Below are 27,695 nucleotides of genomic sequence, written 5' to 3' on the forward strand. Positions count from 1 at the left end.
CATGCACCACCGTAGATCTTATTCTTGTAGGAATGAAGTTTCGTGCAAAATTTTAAGTTTACAAATTCCACTTTATTACGTTTTGTTCTTTACTCTAGAAATAAAACTGTCACATGTTAAAATCCCCAATGAAAAGTACTGAGTTTGTTTACAGATTTATATATTCTGTTATTTTCTCGTTGTCATTGTGGTGTTTTTACCTCGAGGGAAAGAAACGGTTGCCTCTACAAGTAGTCCTAAAACCTTAGTGCTTTTCTTACGTACGAGTATGTTTAGGCCCTCAGAATCTAAGACTTTTACAGAGGTCAATAAAATTTTAGGGCTCCTGTTCTCTGATGTCCTTGGGGCTGAGAAGATATGCCTCAGTAGATTATTTCCTACTTTTAAATATGGCAGGAAAGTTTAGCCATATGTGTTAACCATTGTTATGCCATTGTGGTTACCCATAAAACCAATTTAAAATATTTGCTAACACTCAGCCAATGTATGTCCACTATGCTAAGGGTGCAACTGACATCTTGGGAAGGAGGTGTATCACAACAGGTATGGATATCACCCTAATCCAGGTACAAGGATTAACAAAGGTACACAGGTGCCTAACGACTCAGGTTGGTAATCTTATTTATGTTCAACAAATGAAAACCCAAGAGCCTGTGTTTGTTTTACTCACAGGGGCAATGAGCTCCTGTCCAACTCTGGCATTTGAAGCAGTTTATGGGTGGCAATCCTCTGAGGCAGAAGGTGAAGAGGACTTCCGCATTAATTCTTCTGAGTAAAAGATGATTGAGCCTACCTCCTCAGAAGGGCATATGAAAATAACTCAGGAATTTCCTGAGGCTGAAATAATAACCTACATATCAGAAAGTATGATTAGGAAACACTCCTTTGAAAAACCATATTTAATCTCTATTGAAGATATGGAAAATTGAGCAATACGGAGGCCTACTCTACTAAAGGAGTCTAGAAATTTTACACAGATGGTCACAGCTTGACTCTAGGGCAGTATTTGGTATATATGGACCAGGAATAAACTTAGCAATGCCCCTGGCAAAACACACTACAGTCTTCCAAGCGGAAGTTATGGCAATATAATCAAGTGCCAGAAGACTCATACAAATGAGGCCAAAAGGGGCAGAATACTTAACCCTCTCTTGTAACCAGGCTGCACTTGATTCTAAAGCAGTATGGTAGTGTAAGAATCTACAGATCTAAAGAAGGACAGAGTTACATTCGGTTGGGTGCCAGGTCACAAGGGCATTTATGGAAACGAAAAAGCAGATACCCTTGCCAAAATAGGTACAGAATCTCTTATGGTAGGACCTGAGCCAGGCTGTGGAGTAGCTTTCTCCTACAGTACAACTCTCGTAAAAGAATAGGATAGGAGGATTAGACCCTTAAACTGGAGTAGAGCCTCTGGACTAAGACAATCTATAATTTTTATCTTTCCTAATGCTAAAGGGCGGGCAGCTCTCCTATAACAAAGTAAGGAGGATATAAGATTGATATTAGGGATGTTGACAGGACTTGGCCCCTTTAGGAAACATCTAATGAAGGTTGATCTTAGTCAGACCGATGAATGCAGACTCAGCGGATAAGTAGAAGAATTATCGGAACACATAGGCTAAACTGTCCTGCCATATCTACAAGTAGGACAAAATTCCTAAGGGCGTATCTTCTCAGCCCCAAGGATATCAGAGAACAGAAGGAATTTAAAGTTTATATAAGTCAGTTTTGTTCTGAGATATCATGTGGACAGATAGACAGAAATGAAATTTTTCAGCCGCTCGAGTGATAGCCTTCACTAACGCTCAGCCAAGAATCATGTATATCTTTATAATATGTAAGGTACTCACTAAATTAAGAGATGTGATTTTACATTCATTTCAATGATAAATAGTATTTCTATTACAAAAATATCTTCACTCACTGTTCACTAGGTCCGGGTCTAACTCCTTTAAGTTTCTCATAAACTCTGGACTTCAGGGTCCGATAAAAACCATCAGGATGGAAAGTAAAAGCTGAATTCCTTGGGGTTTTTGCAGGTCTGACATAAAAGTTCTCCAGCATTTTTGAGGCCAGAGGTCCAATATGGTGAGCTTCAAATGCTTCAGTTATATCAGTCCCCTGAAAAAAACCAAAACATTGTAGATAGCAACAGGAACAATATTATAAACAGTTTCATTTCTATTCAGACTTAATCATAATACTCTAAGAGCCAAGATCCAATTTGCATTAAGTATGAGCACACAATCGGGTTTTTCTTGAACTGACATCTTTCCTAAGAAAGGAATTGATTGTCAGGTACACTAGTTTTGGCGGAGGTTAAAATGAAAGGTTATGAAAAGGGTTAAAAATATCAATGATAATTCTTTTCCCAGACCATATTTTCTTAGCTTTACAGACATAAAAACTAACTGTCAGACATGTAAATAAATATTAAATCAGCATCAGCTAACTTTAAACAGAGGCTCTTAATGTAGTGACGTGCAATCTCTTTGTCTAGTTGACTGATGGTGATATAACTAGTAGTTAGATATCTGACAGTTAGTTTGAAACTTATCACGCTTGAAAATATATAATAAGAGAAACAATCATTGGTCCATATTTTTAACCCTTTTGATACCCTCCGATTTTGATCTCCATGTGGCTGACAACTGATTTCTTTTGTAGGAAAAATTTATCAATTCCAGGAACAACCAGGTTGTGTGCCAGGACAATGCAAATTTGCTCTCGGCTCCTGAATTGTAAAGGACATCCTCAAGAAGATTATCCTCGGTAGTCACAGTAGAACTGTGTGTTTCTTATATCCACTTGTGCTATCATAACTAAGTGTTATTAAATATTTGTAATGGTATATAACAACTCAGGCCTACAGTCTGCCTGTGTTTGCAATTTCTTCAAAACATGAAATGAAAAAATGTATTTATTAAAGACATCTAAAGGGCTATCAATCCCTCTCTACCATTCAACCTCATATTGTATACAGTAAATTTAAAATAGTATGACAAAATTGTGGTAAATTATTAACTTATTCTTAAAATACAAAATAAAAACTTTATAGATAGTATGATAAATACGTACAAGAAAACTCAAAATGAAGAACAAGAAGACACATTCAATCACTCTAACACACCCACTGACCACATGACCGCTACAAGCAGCACCACATGACCGCAACAATCAGCACCACCGTCACTCCCAAAGGCCCCCCAGCAGCAGACCCCTAACCCCCTCCCCAAAGTGTGCATGGTCCTCAATACATCTGATATCATCGGGAAGAGCGTCCCTAAGGAGACAAGTCTGAACAGTAAAGAACCTATTGCAAAATTTTGAACGAGTCTTTTTTCAGTCAAATTTAACCTGTGATGATTTACAGCAATTTCACTTATCTTGCAATTATTATAATTATGAATTGTTTCAATTAAGTTTTCTTGATTAATCTTTACAAACAAAGCATTGCTCACCTTTCAACTGGGGAAAAATGTTTTTAATTTCTGAACTCTGATGATCACCTTGAGTTGCAATTCTAAAATTTCTAAAACAAAAAACTAAAAAAAAACACGAGTGTGCATAGATTACCAAAGGTATCCTGGTTTCTAGAGAAAAAGTTATTTTTCTCAGAAATCAACAAGCACACATTCAATAAGGAATTCAATAGATTTTTTCAAAATTACAAACTAATTATTAGAAAAGTCATCAAAGCTACCTATAATGTAAACAATGCATTGCTCACGTTGAAAAAAGTCTCAAAAGCCGCATAAGCCATCATCAACATTAAAAATATTGAATTACAAACCTGCAAACTGCAAATCAACGATAAACTCCTTATTTAAGGATAGTAGAGGAGTTCAATGAATAGGTATCATGTTCAGCCATCAGTGCCAATTCCACTAGCTTCATTTGCTCTTACCCCGGTATCAGAGGAGGGAATTGCTGGAGTGATAAGAGACTTTCCATCAAAACGGTCTGGTTGACTCAAACAATGTGCCAATGTGGCTCCTAAAACAGTGCTCTAAGCATTTATTGGGGCCGCTTGAACACCTCATTAACCTCTCTTTTTACACAAGAAATTTCCATCCTCTCTCAAAATCAACAAAGTCATTCCAATTTTCAAGAAGGGTGACCCTCTTTTAACTCAAAATTATCACCTCATCTAGATGCTGCCAGCCTTCAGCAAAATATTTGAGAAGCTTTTTTTCCAATGAGTGAATTGGGATTCCAAAGTGGTAAATCGACAGTAGACACAGTCGTGCATCTAGCCGATGCAATAGTAGAAGGAATCGAAAGTCAAGGAGATATTTTGAGTATTTTGCTTGACTTTTCAAAGCGTATTACTGTGAAATGAAAAATTCTTTATTTATACAGGCAAAGTTAGGGCCGCATGGCCCTTTCTTACACTTAACCTGCGATAACGTAAAATTTTTAAAATGAATCAAATATTACCTTAGGAACAAAAAATTAAATAAAGAATAAAAAGTTTATTTTTTTTATCATTAAATCCTCATTCACAAACTGGAGTATTACAGGATGCAACGAATGTCATTCAAGTGGCTCAAATTGTGTCTCAGTAAGGGAACACTGAGTCTGAGCTATGGGGTTCCTTAGGTCTCCATATTTAGCCCTTTACTCTTCTTGATTTACGTAAATGATGTTAGTTCATCGATACAGCAAGGGCAACCCATCCAGTACACAGTTGATACAACTCTCTGTCTCAACTCAAAATCATAAGGAGAACTTGAACAAATTACTTTCATTGAGCTCAACAGTGTAGTTCAACATTTCAACAGCCACGACCTGCAAACAAATCTCTTGATATCGACATTCATTCAATTTAGTTTGCTACAAACAGATTTATATAATAGTCCAACAGTTATGTTAGATGAAAAACTGAAGTCTACTCAATGAAAATCCTCAGAATACACCTAGATAGAGGTTTGACTTGGGATTGTCATGTGGATCATGATTGTTCAAATTTATCTTCAGGCATTTATGTTTTGAGAAAACTGTCCGAATACTTCCCAAATTTGGTACTGATGATGGTATATTATGGGCTGATCTACCTATACCTTCTTGCACAAGCACATACTTTTTCAGAATTTTTATCTTTAAAAAAAAATGGGTTCGAAAAATTGCAAAACTGCAATGGATAGAATCGTGCAGGCCAGCTTTTAGAAATCTGAAACTGTTGCACATTACCTTGTCTCTACATCTTGGAAAAATATCTTTTTTTTTTAATCCAAATGCAAACACATAAGTGGTAGTGATTTACACTCTTATGCAACTACAGGCATGGATGACTACTGAACTGTGACAGATGACACAGGACAGTAGCTCACGAGCGTTTGCCTACTCAAGCAGGAGTTCGATTTGTCAACAAACTGACGAACTCGATCAAAAGTGCCCCCATGCTGAAGGCATTTAAAATTCATTTAAAACAACATTGACCATACACGTTTTCTTCGGTATAGGACGAGTTTATGGCAAAAAATAGGGAGACCTCTCAATTGGTTGACTGACCAGAGAATAAATACAATCTATACTAGTTTATGTATAAATCTTGTGATCTATTTTTCCATTATTTATGTTTTTGTTGGTATATTTTTTAATAAACCAGTAAATTAATATTTGAAGGTTCGTTGGGCCAACAATCTTATTTGTACAATTAACAGAAATGAAACAAATGAAACGGGCCAGCAGACTAATTGAACCTCTACATCTTTATAAAGTGGGCCGGTCATTGAGCCAACGATCAGTGGAGTAATCAAACCGTTCCCGTTTTCACATATTGTTTTAACACTGGGACCTACAACACAGATAGCTGACAAAAGCTAATGTGTTAGCTTTGCAAATGTGTTGTAATCAGAATCACAAATGTGTTTAAACGCATTGAAAATTTACGTTTGAATCTCAAACTACTTTATTTCCATAAATAAAAATTCTGTGACATTAAAAATTGGTAAAATTAAAATGATCAATACTTTACCTTAATATGAACCGTCCATACAAAAAAATATTTTATGTATAAGAAAGTACTTACTTATTGATTTATTTATCACTACAGCCACAATTTTTTATGGGGGAAAGAAGAAATTGAACATGATATTTTAACATGTGACATAGAAACACATGTAACCTAAGTATTGTAATAAAATGAGCTAGAAATTAGAAATTTTGTGTGCAACCTCAACAAAGAGTGTTACGCAACATGTGGTGTGGTGGACTTCTATCATGTTTAAATGGGTCCTGATGCATGGTCAACTTAACAGGAAAAACAGCAAATGGGCAACAAATTAACAGTAATTGTGGAAATTGTTACTGGAAATCTCAACTTAAAACCTTAACTTTGAATCCAAGATTTCACATTCTAAGAATCATCTGAGCCTAGTCTAAAGTAATGTGACAAAAAATGCAATCCTATGTTAGAACACATCATCCACACAATATACAAATTTGCATGAATATTTTACATTTTTACAGCACATGCTGATATGAAATTAGGTAATTTTTTTATTTTACCTGAAGCATTTTCAAAAAATTACAATTATTTCAAGAATTTTAAAAACCGAATAAAACACATGTTGGTTGAGTTATCATAGTTAGAGCTGTACAAAAGTCTTAAATTGCTAAAAATATGAACCAATAGAAGACATATTCGCAGTTCAACGGTTCAGTTGCCATCCTATATGATATGGAACTAAATGAGGATTCACTTGTTCTAACTCAATATCTGATGTGTTGAAAAGGAAAGAAAAATTATTAGGAAAAATATTGACTATTCTGTAATTGGGAAAGAATTTCAATGCCTGTACTTGTTTCCTTCATTTTCAATTATTTTAAAATCATTTAATGGTTATCCTATTCATGTGCCTTCTCTCAATAGACCATGTTTGTGATACAACTACCGAACTGGGGCACACAGGACGGTACTGTTTGAACGTTTGCCTTCCCAGGCAGGAGTTCTCTTCCTCAACAGATTACCAAATTCGATAAAAAATGCCCCAATGCCGAAGGCATTTAAAGCTCCCCTGAAATCAACTTTAGTCGCAAACGCTTTCTACAACACGGACGAGTTTATGGCATTTAATTGGGAGACCCTCGATTGGCAGACTGACTAGGGACTAGAGATGGACAATTCGAATGAGTGAGAGAGTGTGACGGCAAACAATCTATGTATGAGACTTTTGTGGTAGTGTATGGAAAAATTTAAGCTCTCTAAATTTGACGATTCCGATACATTTCCTGTAAAAATGTCTTATGGAATAAAATATTTATTATTATTATTACACCCTAAATTACGCTATTCTTACAATATTTTCAAGCACTTATACATCCATCCAAGGAATCTCAGATGGTTTCAATGTAAATGTTATTCATAGTAATCCATTATACTAGAATAAGGGTTTTGGACACAATACAGTGTGATTTTGGAAAGAGAAACAGCATAATATAAGATTTTATTTCTTGTTGTTAGCTAAAATTGGCTAAAATGATTTATTACCATAAGTAATTACTTAAAAAGTAACTGATCGATGAGGAGCATACCAAAGAATTTATTTTAGGAGAGAGGTTAGTTCGGAAGGTTAAGAGTTTACAATTGTATACTATTACGAATAAAAGAAAGTGAAAAATATTTAAACCGTGTATGCAAGTGTGTATTAACTTATTGCTAGAATTCTAAATGGTTTTAGTTATTTCTGACTGGAAATATTAAGGTAAAACACAATTTAGGGGGATGATGGACCCCCATATCTTTCTCTGAGTAAGCCCCTGCAGTGACTCATGATAAGGAAGTGCTACAATTTTGCTTGGAGTCCCAAATTAAGAGATGCTGGTCTCAGTTATATTATGACAGCATGCTGAAATCTAGTTTTCGAAATCAAATTCCATCCCTGGGTCATCCAAGGATAACCTGAACAACTTTACAAGGCTTCATGTGTTATTTAACGAATAAAATTGGTTTGGTGACATATGAAAGCAGGTTCCAAAATACCCTATCTGTTGTTGCTTTCCAAGTACCATTCTCAAAGTATGATATCCAATTAGATGCTATATAAGACCATCATTACATTTTAAAAGCAGCCAATGTATTAGTTGCTTGCAAATCAAACCACAACTATGCAAATACCTACTTTTTAGTTGTAAAACCAACAGTACAATGATGAGAAAACTCTGTATTCTGCAATACATTGAACAAGATTCAACTAAAAATTATACTGTTTCTACACTGTTTCAAATACAACCTGATTATAGTGAAATTTTAAATAAAACACAGCTCATTTGTCATAATCAGTCTTTATTTTTACATAAACGTTTATATATAGCATTGCTATAGAAAAAGGTAAAATTGTCATAGTATAGTGTAATAATGATAAAGGAATATATATATATATATATATATATATATATATATATATATATATATATATATATATATATAAGAGGTCAAGCTAGCATAACAAACTTGATGCAATCTATGCTAAAATAAAATTTTAAAATTCAGAATCCATTAAATACTCATCATTACTATAATAGTTTTTTTCAACAAAAATCTGTTAGTTTGCTTTTAAATTCTTTGAATTGATTAAATACTTATATTTTAGAGGTAACTTATTGTATAGTTTTTTGCCGCGTACATTGGAGTTTTTTCTACAAGGCGCAGTCGATGGATGTCATATTGAAAATTGGCTCTAAATCTTGTATTGTAATTATGATCAAAGTTTAAGTTTTTATGTGGTAAGCTTTCAAAGTTCGATTGTACTGTTAGTAGGATTTTCAGAATGTATAAATTTTTAATTCTTTAAACAGAGGTTTGCAAGAAGTTCTAAATTATGTAAAAGTCATTAATCTAATAATGTTTTTCTGGATCTTAAAAACTTTATCAAAGTCAGAAAATGATCTCAAAATTAAATACCAAACTGAATTATTTGAAAAAAGAAATTTAGTAAATTGTATTCTAGTTTCCAAATTAATTGAGTTTTCAACACTAGCATTTTAATAACATTCAGAGTTTAATCTCCTCATAATTTTCAATATATTTTTTTCCAAGAAAAGTTTTTTACTTAGATTTAATATAATTGGTTTGTAATTGTTAGCCAGTAACCCCTTCACAGTTTTTGACATAATATTATGTTCATAGCGATTGTGTAAAGGTGTGCTACTGATGTAACATTACGCATTGTTATATTGTTCTTGTTTGATTGTTTTCTGATAAGTAATATTGCGCAAGAAGCATTTGCATGGCAACCACGTGTTGCACTAGTAGTTCTGTCCAGGTCAGTTCTCAGAATGGGTTTTTTGGACAATTTTACCAAGGCCTGGGCAGAAACACGCCACATGTCAACAGGGTGGCGAGGTAGTGGGACATGATGGGTCCCGCCGGAATGTCTTTTCCAGGGTCCGCCAATGCAGAGTACGGCCCTGGTTCTGGTTCTTGCAATTCCTAGTCCTCTACCACGAGCGATTGCACATTGGTGAGGCACCATAATCGCTCAGAGCAGACAACTATTGCATATTGCTCTTGCATTTCACCTGTCCTGGAGTATTTTATGGATTTATTTCTAGTAATTATTGCACTGTGGAAATGTCCAGTGCACAAATAGACAATTAGCTTCGTTTGGGTGATGATGACATAGACAGGGATAGTGAAATAATGACTTATTTGATGATGTATAAAAAACAAAAATTTGATATAAAGTACTAAAAATAACAATTTTGCAAAGAAATGTATATATCTAGACTCTACAAACATGTTTATCCAAAAGAGAAAAACATTCACCAAAACAACATACATTGAGATGAAAAGTCGTTAAGGTCTTAAGTTACTTTGTTTGCATTAATTTTGTAAAAGGATGAAAATTTCAAGTCTTAGTAATTCATTTTTAGTTTATGTCAAGGTTTTTAATCTGCAGATAGCTCGGAGGGGATCATTATATTATAGCACAACGGCGGAATGGATCTTTGATATTTCAGAGAGACGGACAGACAGATAAAATGGCAGACAGATGCTATACAGACATTAAATCATTTTCAGAAACATTGTAGTCAGTGTACAAGAAATCATAATTATTAGAGTACAAAAGTTTGTAGCATTTAGCATTGACCATGCATGATGCAGTGACAGTTTACCTTGAGACTGATATATGAATGACATTATTATAATTTCAAGGACAAAAACCCAGTTTCTACATATGCTTAGCTGGATTTCTCAGTTAGTTTATAGTAACTCAGTAAATAATGAAACGTCTCACAATAACATTAATATTAACTATAATCATTTGTGTCAAAAAGAGGGATATAACACCCTAAAATACCCTACAAATTTCAAAAATACAAATACAACAGCTATCTAATTTGTTTGAAATGCAGCATTTAATTGTTTTACTTTAAATTAGCCTGTCTAATACATTTAAATTTAGATTTATTCCAAACTACTCTGATTTGGTGTGCTATTATATCAGATTCACTCCTACCCCCTCCTCTTCCAAGCCAATCCAAGTTGTAACACGGTCTATAATTGTAGTTCCAAATGTAACAACTCATTCATAAAAATAACAAATGATTTTGTAAAGTCAAATTCTAATATTTTGGCCAACAAATTTGTTTTTAACTATTTTTTTTGTAATAGTTTAAAAATATAACCTATAGTTTAAAATTATCAAACCATTAACCATTTACCCAAGTTAGTGTATCATACATTGCAGATTAATATAGTAGGTCAATTATTGATTAATCAATTAATCTACTGTGTACAATCCTTTTAAAATTTGATAATTATCTTGGTGATAACTTATTAGCTAAGTTCTCATGAAATGGTCTTTGAAAATTTTACTAAATATAAGAAATGGATATTGGCCCATTATATTATACTATAATATGTCATTATTATATATTATATTATAATATATTATTATTAAATATTGGAATTATTCATAATGGAAAGTTTTTTTTTCACAAATTAGTTTAATTACCAGGTTTTAGAAAATCTGGTAAATATTAAATTGAAAAGAAGAGTACATCAATTCAGTGACCGGCACAAGTAAGGTATGGTACATTTCTTAAAAATCCACATGGACTAATATAGACATTTGATTATATGTCCATCTCAATTATATTTACTTTCAAATGATTCAATAAGAAATATGTTAGTTGTTATTTCCTTCCTTGCCATATTATCAATGCACATTACACAACGAGACATTAAAATAACTAATACCTTTGAATTACTTGCCAACTATAAATAACTTTTCAAACAAATTATTCCATTATAGTCTGTTATTTTTTTACAAAAATGTGATATATTCGATAAGCACAAATTCCTGAATTCAGTTTTTTGTTGTATATGTCTATCCCAAATTAAGTTTTCATCTATTACCAAGCCAAGAAAATTTCTGTTACTTTTACTTTCAAACAAAGTTCCATTATAAACTATTTGCAGTTCAATATTATGCTGTTATGTGGGATTACTCTAAAAGATACAAAAGTGTGTTTTTATGATTTAACTTTAAATTGTGGCACCTAAATAGTGTTCCATTTTTTATGGATTAATCATAAAAATTTTAGACTCACTGTGTTTGCAGATGCTTTAATACTTGAGTTATCATATTACAGGAAAAGGTTTCTTTGTAATATACGAGGCAGCGTAAATATCATATACATAAAAACAGAGGAAAAGTAGAGGACCTAAAATTGAGACTTAGAGAACTGAAAAATGTTTTGTAATTTAGATGAAACAACTTGTTTTCCTCACAAAAAAAGTTAAACAAATTAAAATTTATTCTTTAAATACTATTTAGTTATGACAATATGTACTTTGAACATCCTACTAATTTTTATTTATTTTTGATTGAAAGAACATTTTTACACTATTAAAGACCGTTGATAGATCGATATAGATTCCTATAGTGTGTCTACTGTATTGATTCCACAACACGTCTATCAATTCACTTGCAGATCATCCTGATTGAAAATCATGTTGAGAAATAATCATAAAATTCTTATTTTCTAGGTACTGCATTAACTGATCATGAATCACTTTCTTATTAGCCTTGTAGTATTTTTTTTTCTTTTTAGGACAAGAAGCTTATAAATTGCACTTAGTCCTGTAAGAACCTTTGCGCTGCTTCCGGAGTGACAGGATATTCAGGATGGGTAAGGTTAGGGAGTAGGGGCCGCCTCCTATCGAGATCCATGAGGAAGAATTAGGGCACTACATCTCAAAGTCATGTCTCCCCGGAAGAAGGAGAGGCCAGCTCTGAACCAGCCTCTCCAGTCAAAGTAGGCAGGGGGTGGCACACCCTTGTTGAGGTTAGCTAGAACCTCTGAGGTTAGGGAACAAATCCTACCAACTCCAACAGTCATCTCCCACAGTAGACTACACCTATCGAATTGCCCATGAACCCCAGAATCTTGACATTTGCAGTTAGTGATGTGCCGCTCCTGGACTTCCATAAGGTTGCCCAGATTGAAGTGACACGTCGGCTTTTGCTGTGCCCAGTGGTGGGTTCAACTGGAAGGTATAAACCAGCCTGAAGTGGTCCCTGCTGGGTAACGCCTTGTAGCATTAGGAGGTAGTGGTTTGCTACGTAGTACCTATAATCCTTTTTAGGCGTCTTGTACGTTTTATATAAAAGGTATATACATTTTTAATTGATCCAAAAAAATCCTAAACACAAAGACAAGTTAACAGTAGGTATAAAATTTTATAATATACGGTTGAATTTTTATTTTTTACATATTTGTTCTCAAGTCAGATAGATGCTTTCCTAGGAATTTCAAGTCATGGAGTTACTTAATAGGAGTCTTATCAATAAGATATTATGACTGAGTAATTGAGAATGGTTTTAAAACACTTTCAGTCAATTTAAAGACGATGAAACTCAAAACAAACTAAGTCCATCTGACAAAGTGAAGGATGAAGTAGAATGATTCCAAGTCTATTAGTAAATAAGCCTTTCAGTTCACTAATGATTGACTAAAACATTAATTTATAATAGTGGAATCAAAATATACTATCTTTGTAATGTTCACTACAAATTTATTTTTGACACATTCTAACCAGAGGCACTGAGAGTTAAAAAGTAAGCTTTTAATGGAACCCTACTTGTAACACATACGCTTTATAAACTTTTACTAACAGACAATCATTTGATAATTATGACATGTTGTACAATTGCTGTAGATTATGGTTTTTAATACTACTTATTTGCCATCGTTCAGTGATACAATACAGTCAGTAACACTATGCTTCTGTTAGTATTACATACTAACTTTAGTTAGTAGAAGTTAGTTTAGTCATTTACCTGAAGAAGAGATCAGATTGCAGATTTCTAAACATAGTGCTACTGATTATATTGCATCGCTGGACGATGGGAAATGTCCGGAAAAATCCTGTTTCCTTCACAATCTTTTCCATCGTCAAAAATAAACTTCAAAGAACAACTTATTTAACACATAATTTTTTAAAGCTGGAAATGACTTGAATTTTTATCATTGTCATCCACATTTTTTTCCTTTTTAAAATTTATCTCATCTTTCCCGAAGAACCTAGAAAACATTTTTTTTTTTGGTGGAGGGAGGGGAGTGGTACATCTCAAAAACTTTGGAGGGGTAAAATCTTGATAATAGGAATCAAGAATGTTTTATTGTCTTTTAACACAATTTATGTAATCAACTAAGTTATAGGACTGGAATCTTGAATGTACAATGTACCACTATGTAGAAAAATAATACTTAGCCACAGTAGCAAAATTCAGTCTGAAAAGATCACACTTAAAGTTTCAAAATATTCAAAATAAAAATAAAATAAATAAAATCAATTAAATTCCATGAAAAATCATAAAATTAACACGTTTGCTGCAGACTACTGTCCGAACAGTAGTGTTTCCATTGCCAAAGTTGCGGAGGACTGTTTTCGATCAGTTACTCTACCAAACGTACAGCACTCACTTATTTTACCTGTCATGTGCTGCATTGCATTATCTTACCACAGATCTCTGTAACTTTCGAACTTGTTTTATATGAAGTATACTTACTTGACCTGCAAAGCGGGATTACTGTTTGATTAGTATTAGTAACACACGGACACATACATATGGACCCTTACAATATCCTTTGTAAATGAATGGGTGTTATGTTTCATATTAGAATTATTCAAAGAATATTTAAATAATTTCTCTGTTTTATTGTGTATTTTTGGAAGAAACATTGTAATACTGTATCCAACATAACATGCAGGACCACTGTCCGTGCAGTTACGATGCTTTGAGACAGAACTGTGTGAAAATCAAGGTCACCTAGAGTATTTTTGGTCCTTGGTATTTCGATATTGCTTATCACAACTGGTAAGTTATTATGATTTTACATATACTTTACAAGTGTTTTTGCCAAAAATTCGGGGTTCAGTTCTGTTAATTACTTTAGAGCATAATGAACACAAATAGTGCCAACTGAACAAAAATTATGAGTTTGATTAATACTGTATATTGGGTACACAATGGGGACCTTTTACCGCAGCAAATGTGTTAAAAATACTTTTAAAAGACGCAAACGTGAAGTTTTTTGAGTGACACATAACATTGGTAATTAAACCTGTTTGTAAACATTCAAAAAAATTCAATAGTTTGTTACCTTAGTGATTTCAAGCCACTGGGAGCCACCGGGGTGGGAGTGGACCCAAGAAGACAACTCGTACAGACCATCATGAACTCTCCACAGCCCCTCGGCTCCATCCACTTCCCTCCGGCCCTCGAGCCATCCATCTGCCGTCAACTGTCCTCCCTTCTCCCTCCACTCCGGGTACTTCCAGTCAGGCCAGCTGCTCTCCAGGTTAGGCATCTCTCCTCTATTGGATACCTTCAGAGTCGGTCCGAATTCTCTCTATTGCGGTAACATTCAGACCATCAACCGCTGACCTGTAGAAGATAGCCAGGTCATCTCACTTGATAAGAGTCACTTTGCAGTTTTATATGCCGGTCAGATCTACCAATTAATTTTGTTTACCAAATAAGTGTTACGCAAGTTTTCTTTGGTTATGCGATACACATGAAGAGCTTCTTATTTCCAATCTTTGGTGATAAGCAAATAGTATTATGCTGCTGAGAATCACTACATTAAATTTGTACACGTTTTTATATATTCAAATCGAATAAAATATACTCCACCCAAACAAATTTTTAACTAAAAATAATAAATTGGCATTAATTTATTGCTCTCTATATTTATTACACAGAATTAAATACTGCAATAGTGTGGGAATTGTATTTTATTCTTTAAATAAGTAATTTAGAACAATATAAAAAACATATATATTGTCATTGTAATAGACTTTCAAAATGTACTAATTTTATAAAAAAGATAAGATTGGACAGAATTTAAAGATAACTAAAGTCATGATTTTGCATCAAAAAAGAGCATTGTAAATTCTTTTGTAACCACATTTAATTTGCATTAAATTACAAGAGTCAACTATGAAGAAATGAGTCAACAAGTATTAAAGCAACAACATAGTAACAAGCAGCGTCTTCCTTTTTTAGAAGATCTATAATTTGATATTGATTGCCTATGTTATCCAATTAGCGTTCTTGTCATTGGGTATAAAGTTAATCATTAAAACAATCACATAGTTTATTGATTTATGTAATAGCTATGTAGTACACTGTGCTAAGTAATGAGTGGATTTAAAGAGATATTCTCAACCCAACAATCAGAGTAAATGAGGAAAACAATTATTTTAAAACTGTTGCTCATCGTATATTTATGACTAATTACTGTCATGGGAACTTATTACTGGTAAGGCTTGAGTTTCCTCCCACAGAAGTAAAAAAGTATGATTTATGAGTATGCGTGGTAATTGTATACGTATGGTACATTTAATTATTACATGTTAAAATTTATTCTGCATTGAGTCCTCAATACATGGATAATACAAGTTAAATATATTCGGAACAATGTGAAAATAAACTGTAACTAATTTTACTACTATGTGTGAAATATTAAAACTTTACAGTTTCATTCACACCTTTTTATCAACAACATTTGGAATCTTTGAACCACAAAAACTTTGTTCTGCCTTAGAGTATAGTTAGATCGATTTTCTTTAACATCTAACAAACATTACATTTGTAGATGTAAAAACAAGGTAATGTTATAATTTGCAATTCACGAAAAACTTGAAAACATGACATCCATGTTAGATGAAATATTGTGTATTATCTGTAACACTTTTATTCAAGATCAAAACTTTTCCTCCCTTCCTGCTATTTCTCCAACGGGTACCATATGAAAGATGAGAACGAAAGGATGCATAGTGTACTGAGATTAACATATATATATATATGTTTACAGATTGTTTTACCCAATGGATCAAGTAAGTACCTCTAGCTAAATAGCTAGAAACTTTTGACACAACTGGTCAAGATGGCTTACCCAATTATTAAGCATATTATCTAGCCGAATAACAAGACGTAATTTCACATTATCTACATTTAATTGTGTCAGAGAAAATATTTATCTATCAGTTTTATTATTGTTCACTGATAAAGAATTGACTTTGTACCATTTCAGAGCTTTTAATATGGATTAATTTTGGACTTTATTTAAATTTTGTAAATTGTCACTGAATTTTTTTTAAGTGGCATGATTGCATATAAAAAAGATGTACATACATATTAGAAGAAAAATCATGTATGTTTATTATAAAAAGAAAGGGTCCCAGTACTGATCCTTGTGGTACACCAATTTTGAATTAGGAATTACTTGTATCATATATAAAACATGTTTTTGCTATCCTGTTACTCATTACTGGTGGTTAGTATTTTTTGTCTCTGATGTTCTTGGAACTAAATTCTTGGTGGAATAATAACCTAATTGTCATGCACAGTAATCTTTTCTCTCTTGAACTGTGCAGCTGAGTAACTAGCTGCCGAGCAAGACCTTGCGCATCTTGTCCGTAGTAAATTTTACATTTTTCGCATTATAAATTAGCCCTTTTGTGCTAGAAATCTATTTTGAATGTATTGTAAAAGTAAATTTTTAAATATTCAAGTAAATTACCTATGATGAAGTTTTATTGACCAGATTGAAATGAATATAACTTATGGTGTCATCCATGGTATGTGACGAGATTACATGGTCATGATTATAAGTTGCCTCTGATTGGCTTATCCGGTTGCGATTTTGTTATAGGCGAGTTTGAGTCCTATTTTAAGTCCCACTTCGAGTACTATACATACTTCGAGTCCACTTCAAATCTTAATTTGAGTGCTATGTATACTTCAAGTCCCATTTCGAGTACTTCGGAGACAATTCTTCTAAGATTTTAAATATTAACCTTGATGATAACAATTCATCACCAATACTTTTAATCAGTAAAAGAGACTTTAATTTTTATTTGTATTTTTGTTTTTAAAATTTTTTCAGTGTAATAAAAAATTAACTTTAATTAATAAAAGGTTTAAAATATGTAGAACAAAGGTGCTTAATATCTTCAAAGATACATTGAAATTAATCAACTAGGTTATTAGGAACGTTGACCAAATAATTGTTAAAACAGTAACTGTTAGCAATTTCACAAGTATCAGTTATTAAACTATTATTATTGTTCAGTAATGTTATTATACTACTAGTGGATGAATTTCCTCTTATAATACTATTGACTAAATGCCACAGTTGTTTTGAATTATTACTGTATTCTTGGAACTTATTAGTGTAATATGTGTTTAGCTTGTCTCACCTATGTTGATAATTAGCATTGAAATTTATCAAAGTTTTCTGTATTCGTTGTGCAGGGGTGTATTTTTAAAGATTTATAAATCGTATCTTTAATAGTAAAAGCCTTAGATAATCTAGCACTCATCCATGGCTTTAAAATTTTAGATTTAACATTAGTTTTTTCTAGGTTATTAGTGCATGTTTATTGTTATGGATCAAAGTAGATAAATTATCATAAAACAAATTAAATTCCAAATTAACATCTCCGAAATATCCAACCAATTAGTCTCAAAAATATCAACGCTAAGTCATTTCTAATCAATAAAACATCTATGATGAACTCTTCTTTCTGCAGTTCCAAGGTGAGTGAAATCAACAATGCACGCCACAGATCTATGGTCAGTTACATTTGTTTCAATCACTGATACCCTGTGAGCTTTATAAACCCTTGAACTAAACCATATGTGGTCTATACATGAGGAAGAAATGCCTTGCACTCTATTATCTAGTGAAGTTGCTGAAATCCAAGACTAGCCATTGAATCCAAAAATTCATCACTAAAGCTATTTTCTGATTTAATGGTAATCTTAAAATCACCCAAATCATATAATATTATGAACAAAATTCCTTGCCAATGGTAAATTCCAACGGTACAAACCTAAAACATAAAAAGAAATATTATTTAAATGACATAAGACCAAAACCATATCACAACCAGGTATATCACATTCACACAGAACCGATGTTATACCTGAGGTATAAACAATGACACCACTACTTCTCACGGCAGAGTTGCAAGATGCAAATATTTGATAACTATTTATATTATACGAAACGACTTCCTTCTCACTTACCAACCAAGCCTCAGACAATACAATTACTTAAGGTTTTATATGCAAACCATTCATATTCAACCAATAAATGAATCAAAATTTGTGTTTATACCCCTGTATATTTGTGTGCCACAATAATAAATCATCATTCTCACTATAAAATCGATTTAGTGATTTAATGCTCTCTAAAAGTGCTGAACTGTTTATTATTTATAATTTTAAAACATTTTTACATTAAAAACAAAAACATAATCATAATATAAAATTATAAATCATAATAGTAATTGAACCATTATGATTTATAAACAAATTTATAAACACATATTATAAACAAACTTACAGAAAAAATTACTCACTTGCATATGGTTACAGTTAGAGTTACATTTAAGACACATTTTCTGACGCAATAAAAATGAGGCATACAAACAAATTTTTCTTATTAAATTACTATTCTGTTACACCAAATTAAAAATCAAATTTTTCTCCTTTGCTTAAAACAGAAATGCATTATTATAATCAGAAAAACAATGTATAAAATAAAAGTAAAATAAGACTTTCCAAAACAAGAAATATTAAAACATAAAAATAAAAAAGCGAATCTGCAATCCTTAATAAAGGAAACAAAACAATATGTGAGAAAATAATTTTCATTTCCTGCAACATGGCAATAAGAGTCTTTTGCTTTAAGTGATGAAAAGGCTTGCAGAAGGACCATGGTAGTTGGAGAAAGATAAGAGTTAAAGTATAATAGTGATGGCACAGATTACAGTGACTGAAGTTATCATTAACCAACACAAGAACATGTTTGAATCCGACCTTTGGTCAATCCACACAAGCACCAACGACAAGTATCCATGACAAGCACCAACGACAAGAATCCAGTTTCCAGAAATGCTCTGTTCAAACTTTATTGTCTGTTTGCAGAAGGACCATGGTAGTTGATGAAGATAAGAGTAAAAGTGTAATATTGATGTCAGATATTACAGTGACTGAAGTTATCATTAACCAACACAAGAAAATGTTTGAATTCGACCTTTGGTCAATCCACACAAGCACCAACGACAAGAATCCAGTTTCCAGAAATGCTCTGTCTAAACTGTATTGTCTGTTCCTCTGTTGACTATTTAATCATTATCGTTTTTCAATTTTTCCAAATCCTGTGTGCTGGCTATTTTTACTGCAATTGAGTCTCTGTCCTTCCTCATGAATATTTGAGTTTTATATCCATCATAGGTACTGATAGTTCATTTTACCAATTTTTAATCATAGAACTGTTTTTTGAAGTATTGTGTTAGGTGTTCATTAACATACTCGTACACCATACTTTCTGACGCATCCCTCACAAATACTGAACTCTTTAACTTGCCCTTTTTTTTAGAACACTGTCCTGTTTCTGCCAGTTACTAAATTGAATGACAATAGGGCAGGGCTTTTGTGTATTTTTATGGCAGTTTGTGTGCGGCCTGGATGTCCTGATTTAAGACTATAGTTTCATCAGTAGCAATTGCCATACTATTTACCAGATTCAAAACATTTTCACCGGGAAACTCAGGAACACCATCTATCTGGAGGTTGCTGTTCCGCCCATACTGCTGTAACTCCTTAAACAGAAATTTCATTTGTTCAACTTCTTTTTCTAATTTTAAATTTTTAGCTACTAAATCCTTGTTTTGTTTTTCTATTTCATTCATCCGATTTTCAACAAACATTAGTTTTTCCACAAAACCATTATTTTTTTGGAACAAACGTAAACAGATGTTTCAAATTCATTAAATTTGTCACTTCAACTGGATTTCAACTGATTTTTCAATGTTAATGCCAACATTTTTTTCAGTTTTCTTCTCTAGATTTCGAAAAAAGTTCTCTGGAATGGTTTGTTTACTTATGTTCAAATGTTCCAGCAAACTAGTTGTAGGAGGAGTACCAACTGAAAAGTCAAAACTTTTAGTCTATCTTCTGATATTGAGGTCCGGAGTCTGTTCTTGATCAGCTTCAGCTATCTTTCTGCAGCGCAAGTAGTCAGCATCGAGGAAAGTTACATTCTTAACGCTACAACTAAATTAGAAAAGCAATCTTTTAAGTTGTTTTTCAACATAAGTTAATACATCCACTTTTCTTTACTAACATGGTTTTCACTTTGTTCATATTAATTTTGAAACTGGTAGGAAAAAGTATTGAATTTTAAAACTTTTTTGTCCAATTCTTCGTTAAGATCTTCGTTGCAGCTGTCTACTAGCATTTTGCTTGCTGCTAACACCTCATCATTAGAGAGCATTAAATATTACTAAATGTTAATGAAAACAACACTTTTCCGAATTGTTTATTGTTTGGACGAGGCCTTTCGAAACCAAAGGTTTCATTTTCAGGCAACCACAAATGTTAAAAGCTTAACATTTAGTAATATTTAAAGAATTTTCCAATTGCTCCAAGAGTTTTCAATTAGAGAGCATGTCCAATTTGTTAAGGAACCCAAACCTCGTAACAATAAATACGTATGCTTCAAGCCTCTTTGAAAAGGCACCTTCAAGTTTATCTATGACTGTATGAAACTTTGGGTCCCAGAATGTATCAGATAGGGTTAGATCAACTTCCGGAGCTTAAACACAGTCAAAAGGAGCTAAATGTAAATTTGTTTTCCATTTACATTTTGATTCAACTTTAACTTCATATTCTAGATAGTCAGTTAATTTGACAGCTTTGTGCTCATACTGCTTGAAACTTTCATGTCTGCTTGTGTTTTACGAAAAAACTATATGTTTAAATTAAATTAAAATTTAGCATTCAACCTTTGCAAAATGTTTAGTCTAATCAAAACCTGTTTTGGAAAATGTGTTAGAGAAGTCATATAAGATTTCAAAATTGTGTTGTTTACTAAATTTAGTAAAGAAAGTTAATTAATTTAACTCTTCATTACTTAAATTTTATTGGATATTACATTTAAAGCTGAAGTTAATAGATCATTGTTAAGTGTATTTAGTAAACCATATAATTTTTAATGAGAAAAAATACAATATTAAAATTGTGTAAACCAATAAATTCTATTAATTCTATTTCAATTATATAAATGACTTAATAAAGGGTATTTGGTTACAGTACATAAGCAAAAAAATAAATTAAAAAATAAAGATCAATTCGGCAAAACAACATGTACTGCATCCAAAACAATGTATTAACAATTGCTTAGTACACAATGAGGACAATGAGCAGGCAGTTTAGCTGTTAAATATAACAATCAGCTGATTATTGATCAGTAGTTAAAAGATAACACTGTTCTTATTTTTTTTTTTTTTTTTTGTAAAATCTTCCATTTTTGAGTTATTGCAGTTTGAACATTTATGGACACCATGTATGCAATGCATTTTTGTAAATACTCTTCCAATTTCTCTCAAAGAGATTTGAATGATTATCAAGAAATTTTTCACGTATAAATAACAGTACAAATAAAATTTTATATATATATATATATCAAACTTCAAAGTTGATAACGAGCGAATTTACAAAATTATATACAGAGTGTACATAAAGTCCTGCACGGGTATAATATTTTCTGAACGATAACAGATAAATAAACAAGATTTGGTACATCAATACTACACCTAAAAATCTACTTTTTGAAGGAACTATCAGTTTTCTGTAATATCATGGGGACGTCCCGCAAGGAGTCAGAAGGAAATCTTAAATAGGAGCATAGGTCAATATGGACATCATTTTAAAGGGCTTATCTAGCAGAGTGTAATGCCGCAAAACCGCACTCAAAAAGATTGATCCAGTAAAAAATGGCGGCTGTTCAAAGATTTTACTTGGTTACATTTTTATTAGTAGCCATAACCCCAGTAAAGCAAAACTGCAACCAAACGAATACTGCAGCTAACTACTACATTATGCTTGTCAGTTGTACAGAAGTGAATTATGACATTAGTTATCCTCAAGGGTTACAAATTTGGTCCTAATATATTGATAACGGGGAAAAACCTGATAACAGTAACAATTAGAAATCTCTTATCTTTGGGTCGCAGTTAGGACTTTCCTATTAGCCAGTCTATTCATAGTAGGCTATTCTAGTTTTCTTGTTTTAGTAGTGCTGTCCATCCATTTTATCAGTGCGCTTTAGTACAAAAGAGTTTGTCGTATTGCTTGTAGTTCTTCAACTACACTATGTCGCTTGACGAACGTGAACGTATAGACGATCACACGAGGAAGCATGCCATTTATTTAATGACTACTTTCACGAGAGGCAGCCAATTTCTAGAACAACTGTAGGGAGAACTGTTCAACACTTTATGAAAACAGGAAGTGTTTCCGATCGTCATAGGTCGCTGAGATTTCTAATTGTTACTGTTATCAGATTTTCCCCGTTATCAATATATTAGGACCAAATTTGTAACCCTTGAGGATAACTAATGTCATAATTCACTTCTGTACAACTGACAAGCATAATGTAGTAGTTAGCTGCAGTATTCGTTTGGTTGCAGTTTTGCTTTACTGGGGTTATGGCTACTAATAAAATGTAACCAAGTAAAATCTTTGAACAGCCGCCATTTTTTACTGGATCAATCTTTTTGAGTGCGGTTTGCGGCATTACACTCTGCTAGATAAGCCCTTTAAAATGATGTCCATATTGACCTATGCTCCTATTTAAGATTTCCTTCTGACTCCTTGCGGGACGTCCCCATGATATTACAGAAAACTGATAGTTCCTTCAAAAAGTAGATTTTTAGGTGTAGTATTGATGTACCAAATCTTGTTTATTTATCTGTTATCGTTTAGAAAATATTATACCCGTGCAGGACTTTATGTACACCCTGTAGAATATTGTGTGTATATATATATATATATATATATATATATATATATATATATATATATATATATATATATAATATAATTATACAATATATAAACGAACTTTATGTTTAGTATATCAACAATGTTATTAGTTTTCAAACAGCGCCATTGAAGAGTTATATAAAAGATTGAAGATTGTCCTTTTTTTGTAAAACTTACTAAATAAAATAAAATATTACTAAATTACAGCTAACATAAAAATATATGGCTAAAGAAAAGTCAAACTGTTTTTGTAGAAAATATAAAACAAATAGTTTTCAAATTGAACCATTTAACACTTAAAACTGTGAACAATTTTCATTGGTCAAAAATTAACTTTGATGTTTGAATTGAACTATTTATAAAAGAGTTGCTTTTATATTGAGAATTACCATCAATAATTAAAAGTGCTATTCAATATTTAGTCATCATTATTTTCACTACAAATGAGTGGGATTAAAGGCAATTAATATGAAAACTGGATCGAAAAAGGGCTAAGAAATACTTTATCTGTTTTAAAATTCAACACCAACCACGGTTGTATGCATGATAATAATAATTATTATTATTAAGTATGTTATATAATCCTTAAAATAATATGTTAAGACTTGTAAGTTTGAGAATGACATTTAAAGCATGTATTAATACATACTTTGTATGATTTTACAATTCAGTGTTATTTAATAACTTCCCGGTAAGAACAAATCTGTGATAAGGCAATTCAACAACACTGATTGTGCACTTGTTTGTAAACACGGCTAATTTAGGAAAGAAATAAAATAGTAAGAAAACTGCTAAATTAAATACACATTAACCATAGAGTTAAAGTAAATAAATCTAGGAGTTAATTGGTATAACTAATATTAGATAAGGATAGTGATGACATACCGATCAATGAAATGTTGACAGCGGTTTTTACAGCACAAATTGCATGCACTGATACCGTACTATTGTGGTAAGAAGTGTCCGTGCCCTGCTCTGGCCTGAGCCTTGGATTTAGGCCGTCAACATCGCTCGCGTCGCGTCGCGTCGTCATCAGGGGGCGGGGTGGGGGGGATAAACCAAGGTTAAAGATTCGGACATGTTCGGAATAGTTACGACAATTACCGATTGTAACTTGGTGGCCAATCGGAAATTTCCGCGAATCCAGCAATTCGTAATATTAGCATGTTATTACTGTGGTGGATATTCGGTTGCAGGCCACACGCGATTCGATCGCCGACGTTGAATAAAAGTTGCATTAGTAGACGAAATCGCTTCTCTGTTATAAGTCAAAACCAACTATAATCAATTCAGTAAGTAATATAACAACACACAGTGATTTAAATTAATTAAATAATAATAATAACATATAGTTACGTAATATGACACTGCAAGTATATAACTACAACGAGGTGTATTCAAGGAATTCGTCAATTTAAGAACAGCACTCTGATCACACAGCGCGTACCTTTAAGGAAGGAAGGGATTCATTAATATGTACTAAAACCTTGAATGACAAAACAGAAGGGGCCAATATTTTATTTATAAAGGCTGTACAGCATTTTATTTTTGCGTAAGTACGGTGTTAATATTTTAGATACCATAAACATTTTATGATTACACAGGATAGATGATACACTGCCTTTGTATTGTGTTTAATTTGAATTTATTCGTTCGGAAATGTTGTAAAAAAGTAGACCAAATCTCAGAAGAATTATTAAATGGAAATGAAAACGATACTTTGCCTATTAGAGTATCCAAAAGCTAAAAGTATGAAATGACCATTATTTCCCCTCAGATTATATTTCCTTGCGTGCTGCTCTCATTAAACTAGTAGCAGTTTAGGTCTACACATTTTCTTGTCCTATTATACACAATAAAGTAAGTTTTGTCTTGATTACTATTCGATTAATATTACGTTCAAATTATGCATTATTATGTATTGTATTAAATTCAAATACAATAAATAATAAGTAAGTAATCTCAAAATTCGTTATATTGCTGACATATATATGATATGAATTTTATCAACCAGGTATTAAAAGGTCGATTCTTACTCCAATCAATTTTGTTGTTTCAAATTATAACTATTAATTAAAATTCAATTAAGCGCTATTTTGTGTACAATATGTTTAGTGCACCTGCTTTTTGCTGAAATAAACAAATTAGATGTTTTATCAACACGAAAGCATGCAACAAATAATTGGCCATGAGAGAAACATGTATGTTCTAAATCTAAATGAAAGGATTTCTTGTAACTGTAACAAGTGGTGCAAGTGGACCGTATCAGTGAAGGCAGGTACGGGTTGTGGCGTCAGTGACAGTCAAGGTCGAAATGTGGATCCTGGCAACACGATAGGTGTACCTAACCACTTCCATAAGTCCAAGCAGATCAAGGTTAGCCAAAGTGCGCAAATATCACGACAGTTATCTATCACTAGGATTTACAAAAACAGTTATAAATGGCCAAGAACGACCCAGTGTGTAATCTAACTAGCCGGTCCTGGCCTCTGACAGCATGAAACCTAACAAACTAAAAAGATACCTTGACGCTAAATATGGAAATATCGCAAACAAACTTAGAGAGTTTTTTGAACAAACGCTTTAAAGTATTAAATCTACAAACAATGCTTTTTCCAACATTATAAGTGTATCTTCAAAGGCTTTGTTGGCATCTTATCACGTTTCTCATAGAATCGCTCAGAAGAAAAAACCGTACACTATTGTATAAGACCCGATATTACCAGCAGCAATTGATATGGTTTCAACTATGTTTGTAGAATCCATGGGTCAACAGTTAAAGGCCATACCAATGTCAAATAATACGGTATCAACACGTTTAGTTGACATTTCAGAAAATCTTCACGCGAAATTGACGGAAAGGTGAACAATTCCCATTTTATCATACAATTTGATGAAACTACCGATCTTCAGAGAATTGCAAATTCGATATTTTATGTAAGATTCGTCAATGGTGAGGCGATGCGGGAAGAGTTGTTTTTTTGTGAGACGTTTTCAGCAGACACCACTGGTAAAACCATTTCCAGAATGACTGATACATTTTTGAAGGAAAGTGCAGGAATTTGCACAGAAGGAGCTCAGACTATGTTAGGAAAGTACACTGCACTTCGAGGGTAGATCAAAAAGGTAACGTCAGAAGCTATATGAACGCACTGCATAATTCACGACTTTTCATGGACTTTTGCAGCAAAAGGTATGACCCTGGTACTTGATGAAATTTTACATGTGGGCGTTAAAAAATCAATGCCATTAAAGAGCAGCAATAAATTAAAGAATCGAGTTTTTAAGATTCTCTGTGAAAATATGGGCTCAGAACACAAAGGTCATTGCAGAACCTTGGAAGATGCCACTTTCTAAGTGAAACAAGTTTGAATCTTTATTCCATTTAAAAATTTATCACTTTTGAATCAACAAAATTATTTATTCCGCCTAGATGAAACTCCAAAAATGTTATGAGTATCTGATATTTCTAAATAAAGCCTAGTCTGCTCAAACTGTTGAAAAGCAATGGTGTTACATTACATTTTCTAACCAATACCTAAGTTAGGGTTCACACCACGTTGATGAATTGGTAGCACAATAAAACTCGACATATTTTGGCCTCACTGCATAGAGCCATCTCAAGTCAGTTTCAGCATTCCACACCAAGGCTAAAATATTTAAATTATTTCATTGCGTTAACATTTTTTTCTACTCGCTGTGAACAGGAAAACGTAGACGTTAGCTGTGACACCGATCATGCAAGCCTGAGAAATACAATTAGTTGTTTTTGCATGTTGATTTAGCCAGCCTAAGAGGGAAATGATTATCTTGTCTTTTTGTAGCCTATTGTTTGCAACGCTCTCGAGTGCTTAAGTGAATTGTGATGCCTTTTATAAACGTATTTAAGATTTTACTAAGAATTCATGTTTTATTTCAACTGATTAGTTTTAGTTTTATATAAGTAAAATTATAACACTACTGAATTAAAATGGAGTTATGAGTCAAAAGGCATATCAATCATAATTTAATTTTTTTGAATCCTAGTTTGTAATTAAGTTTATTGTGGTAAATAAAAAACCCCCAAAAAATAAAAAGTAGATAGATCACTACTACTAAAACATGTGTGGTTCATGTTCTAATTTTTAGATTAGTTTTTATCTTTTTTTGGAACAACTGAGTATTTGAGTTTTATTTTAATGATTAATCTAATAGTTGTTGTTTTGTGCCATACCACTTGTGTTTTGTTACTTGATTTCTGTATTAAACAAAACATTTTACTTTTTCATGCATTATGAAATTTGAATATAACTTTTCCATAATTTAAAAAAAGCCTTCATATTTTAACGT

General features: G+C 32.6%; 1 protein-coding gene across 1 annotated transcript in view; it reads right to left on the reverse strand.

Moving 5' to 3' along the window:
• The window catches only part of LOC124368275 (cytochrome b5-related protein-like), a 76,582-nt gene extending 52,190 nt beyond the window's left edge, over nt 1–24,392 (reverse strand). The window contains 3 exon segments of the mRNA XM_046825549.1: nt 1,928–2,124; nt 14,626–14,909; nt 24,252–24,392. Of these exon segments, the coding sequence (XP_046681505.1) occupies nt 1,928–2,124; nt 14,626–14,832 (404 nt within the window). The 5' untranslated portion in view covers nt 14,833–14,909; nt 24,252–24,392.
• Between the last annotated feature and the right edge of the window lie 3,303 nt (nt 24,393–27,695).

Source organism: Homalodisca vitripennis, chromosome 8 (genome assembly GCF_021130785.1).
Source record: "Homalodisca vitripennis isolate AUS2020 chromosome 8, UT_GWSS_2.1, whole genome shotgun sequence".
NCBI classification, from domain to species: Eukaryota; Metazoa; Arthropoda; class Insecta; order Hemiptera; family Cicadellidae; genus Homalodisca; species Homalodisca vitripennis.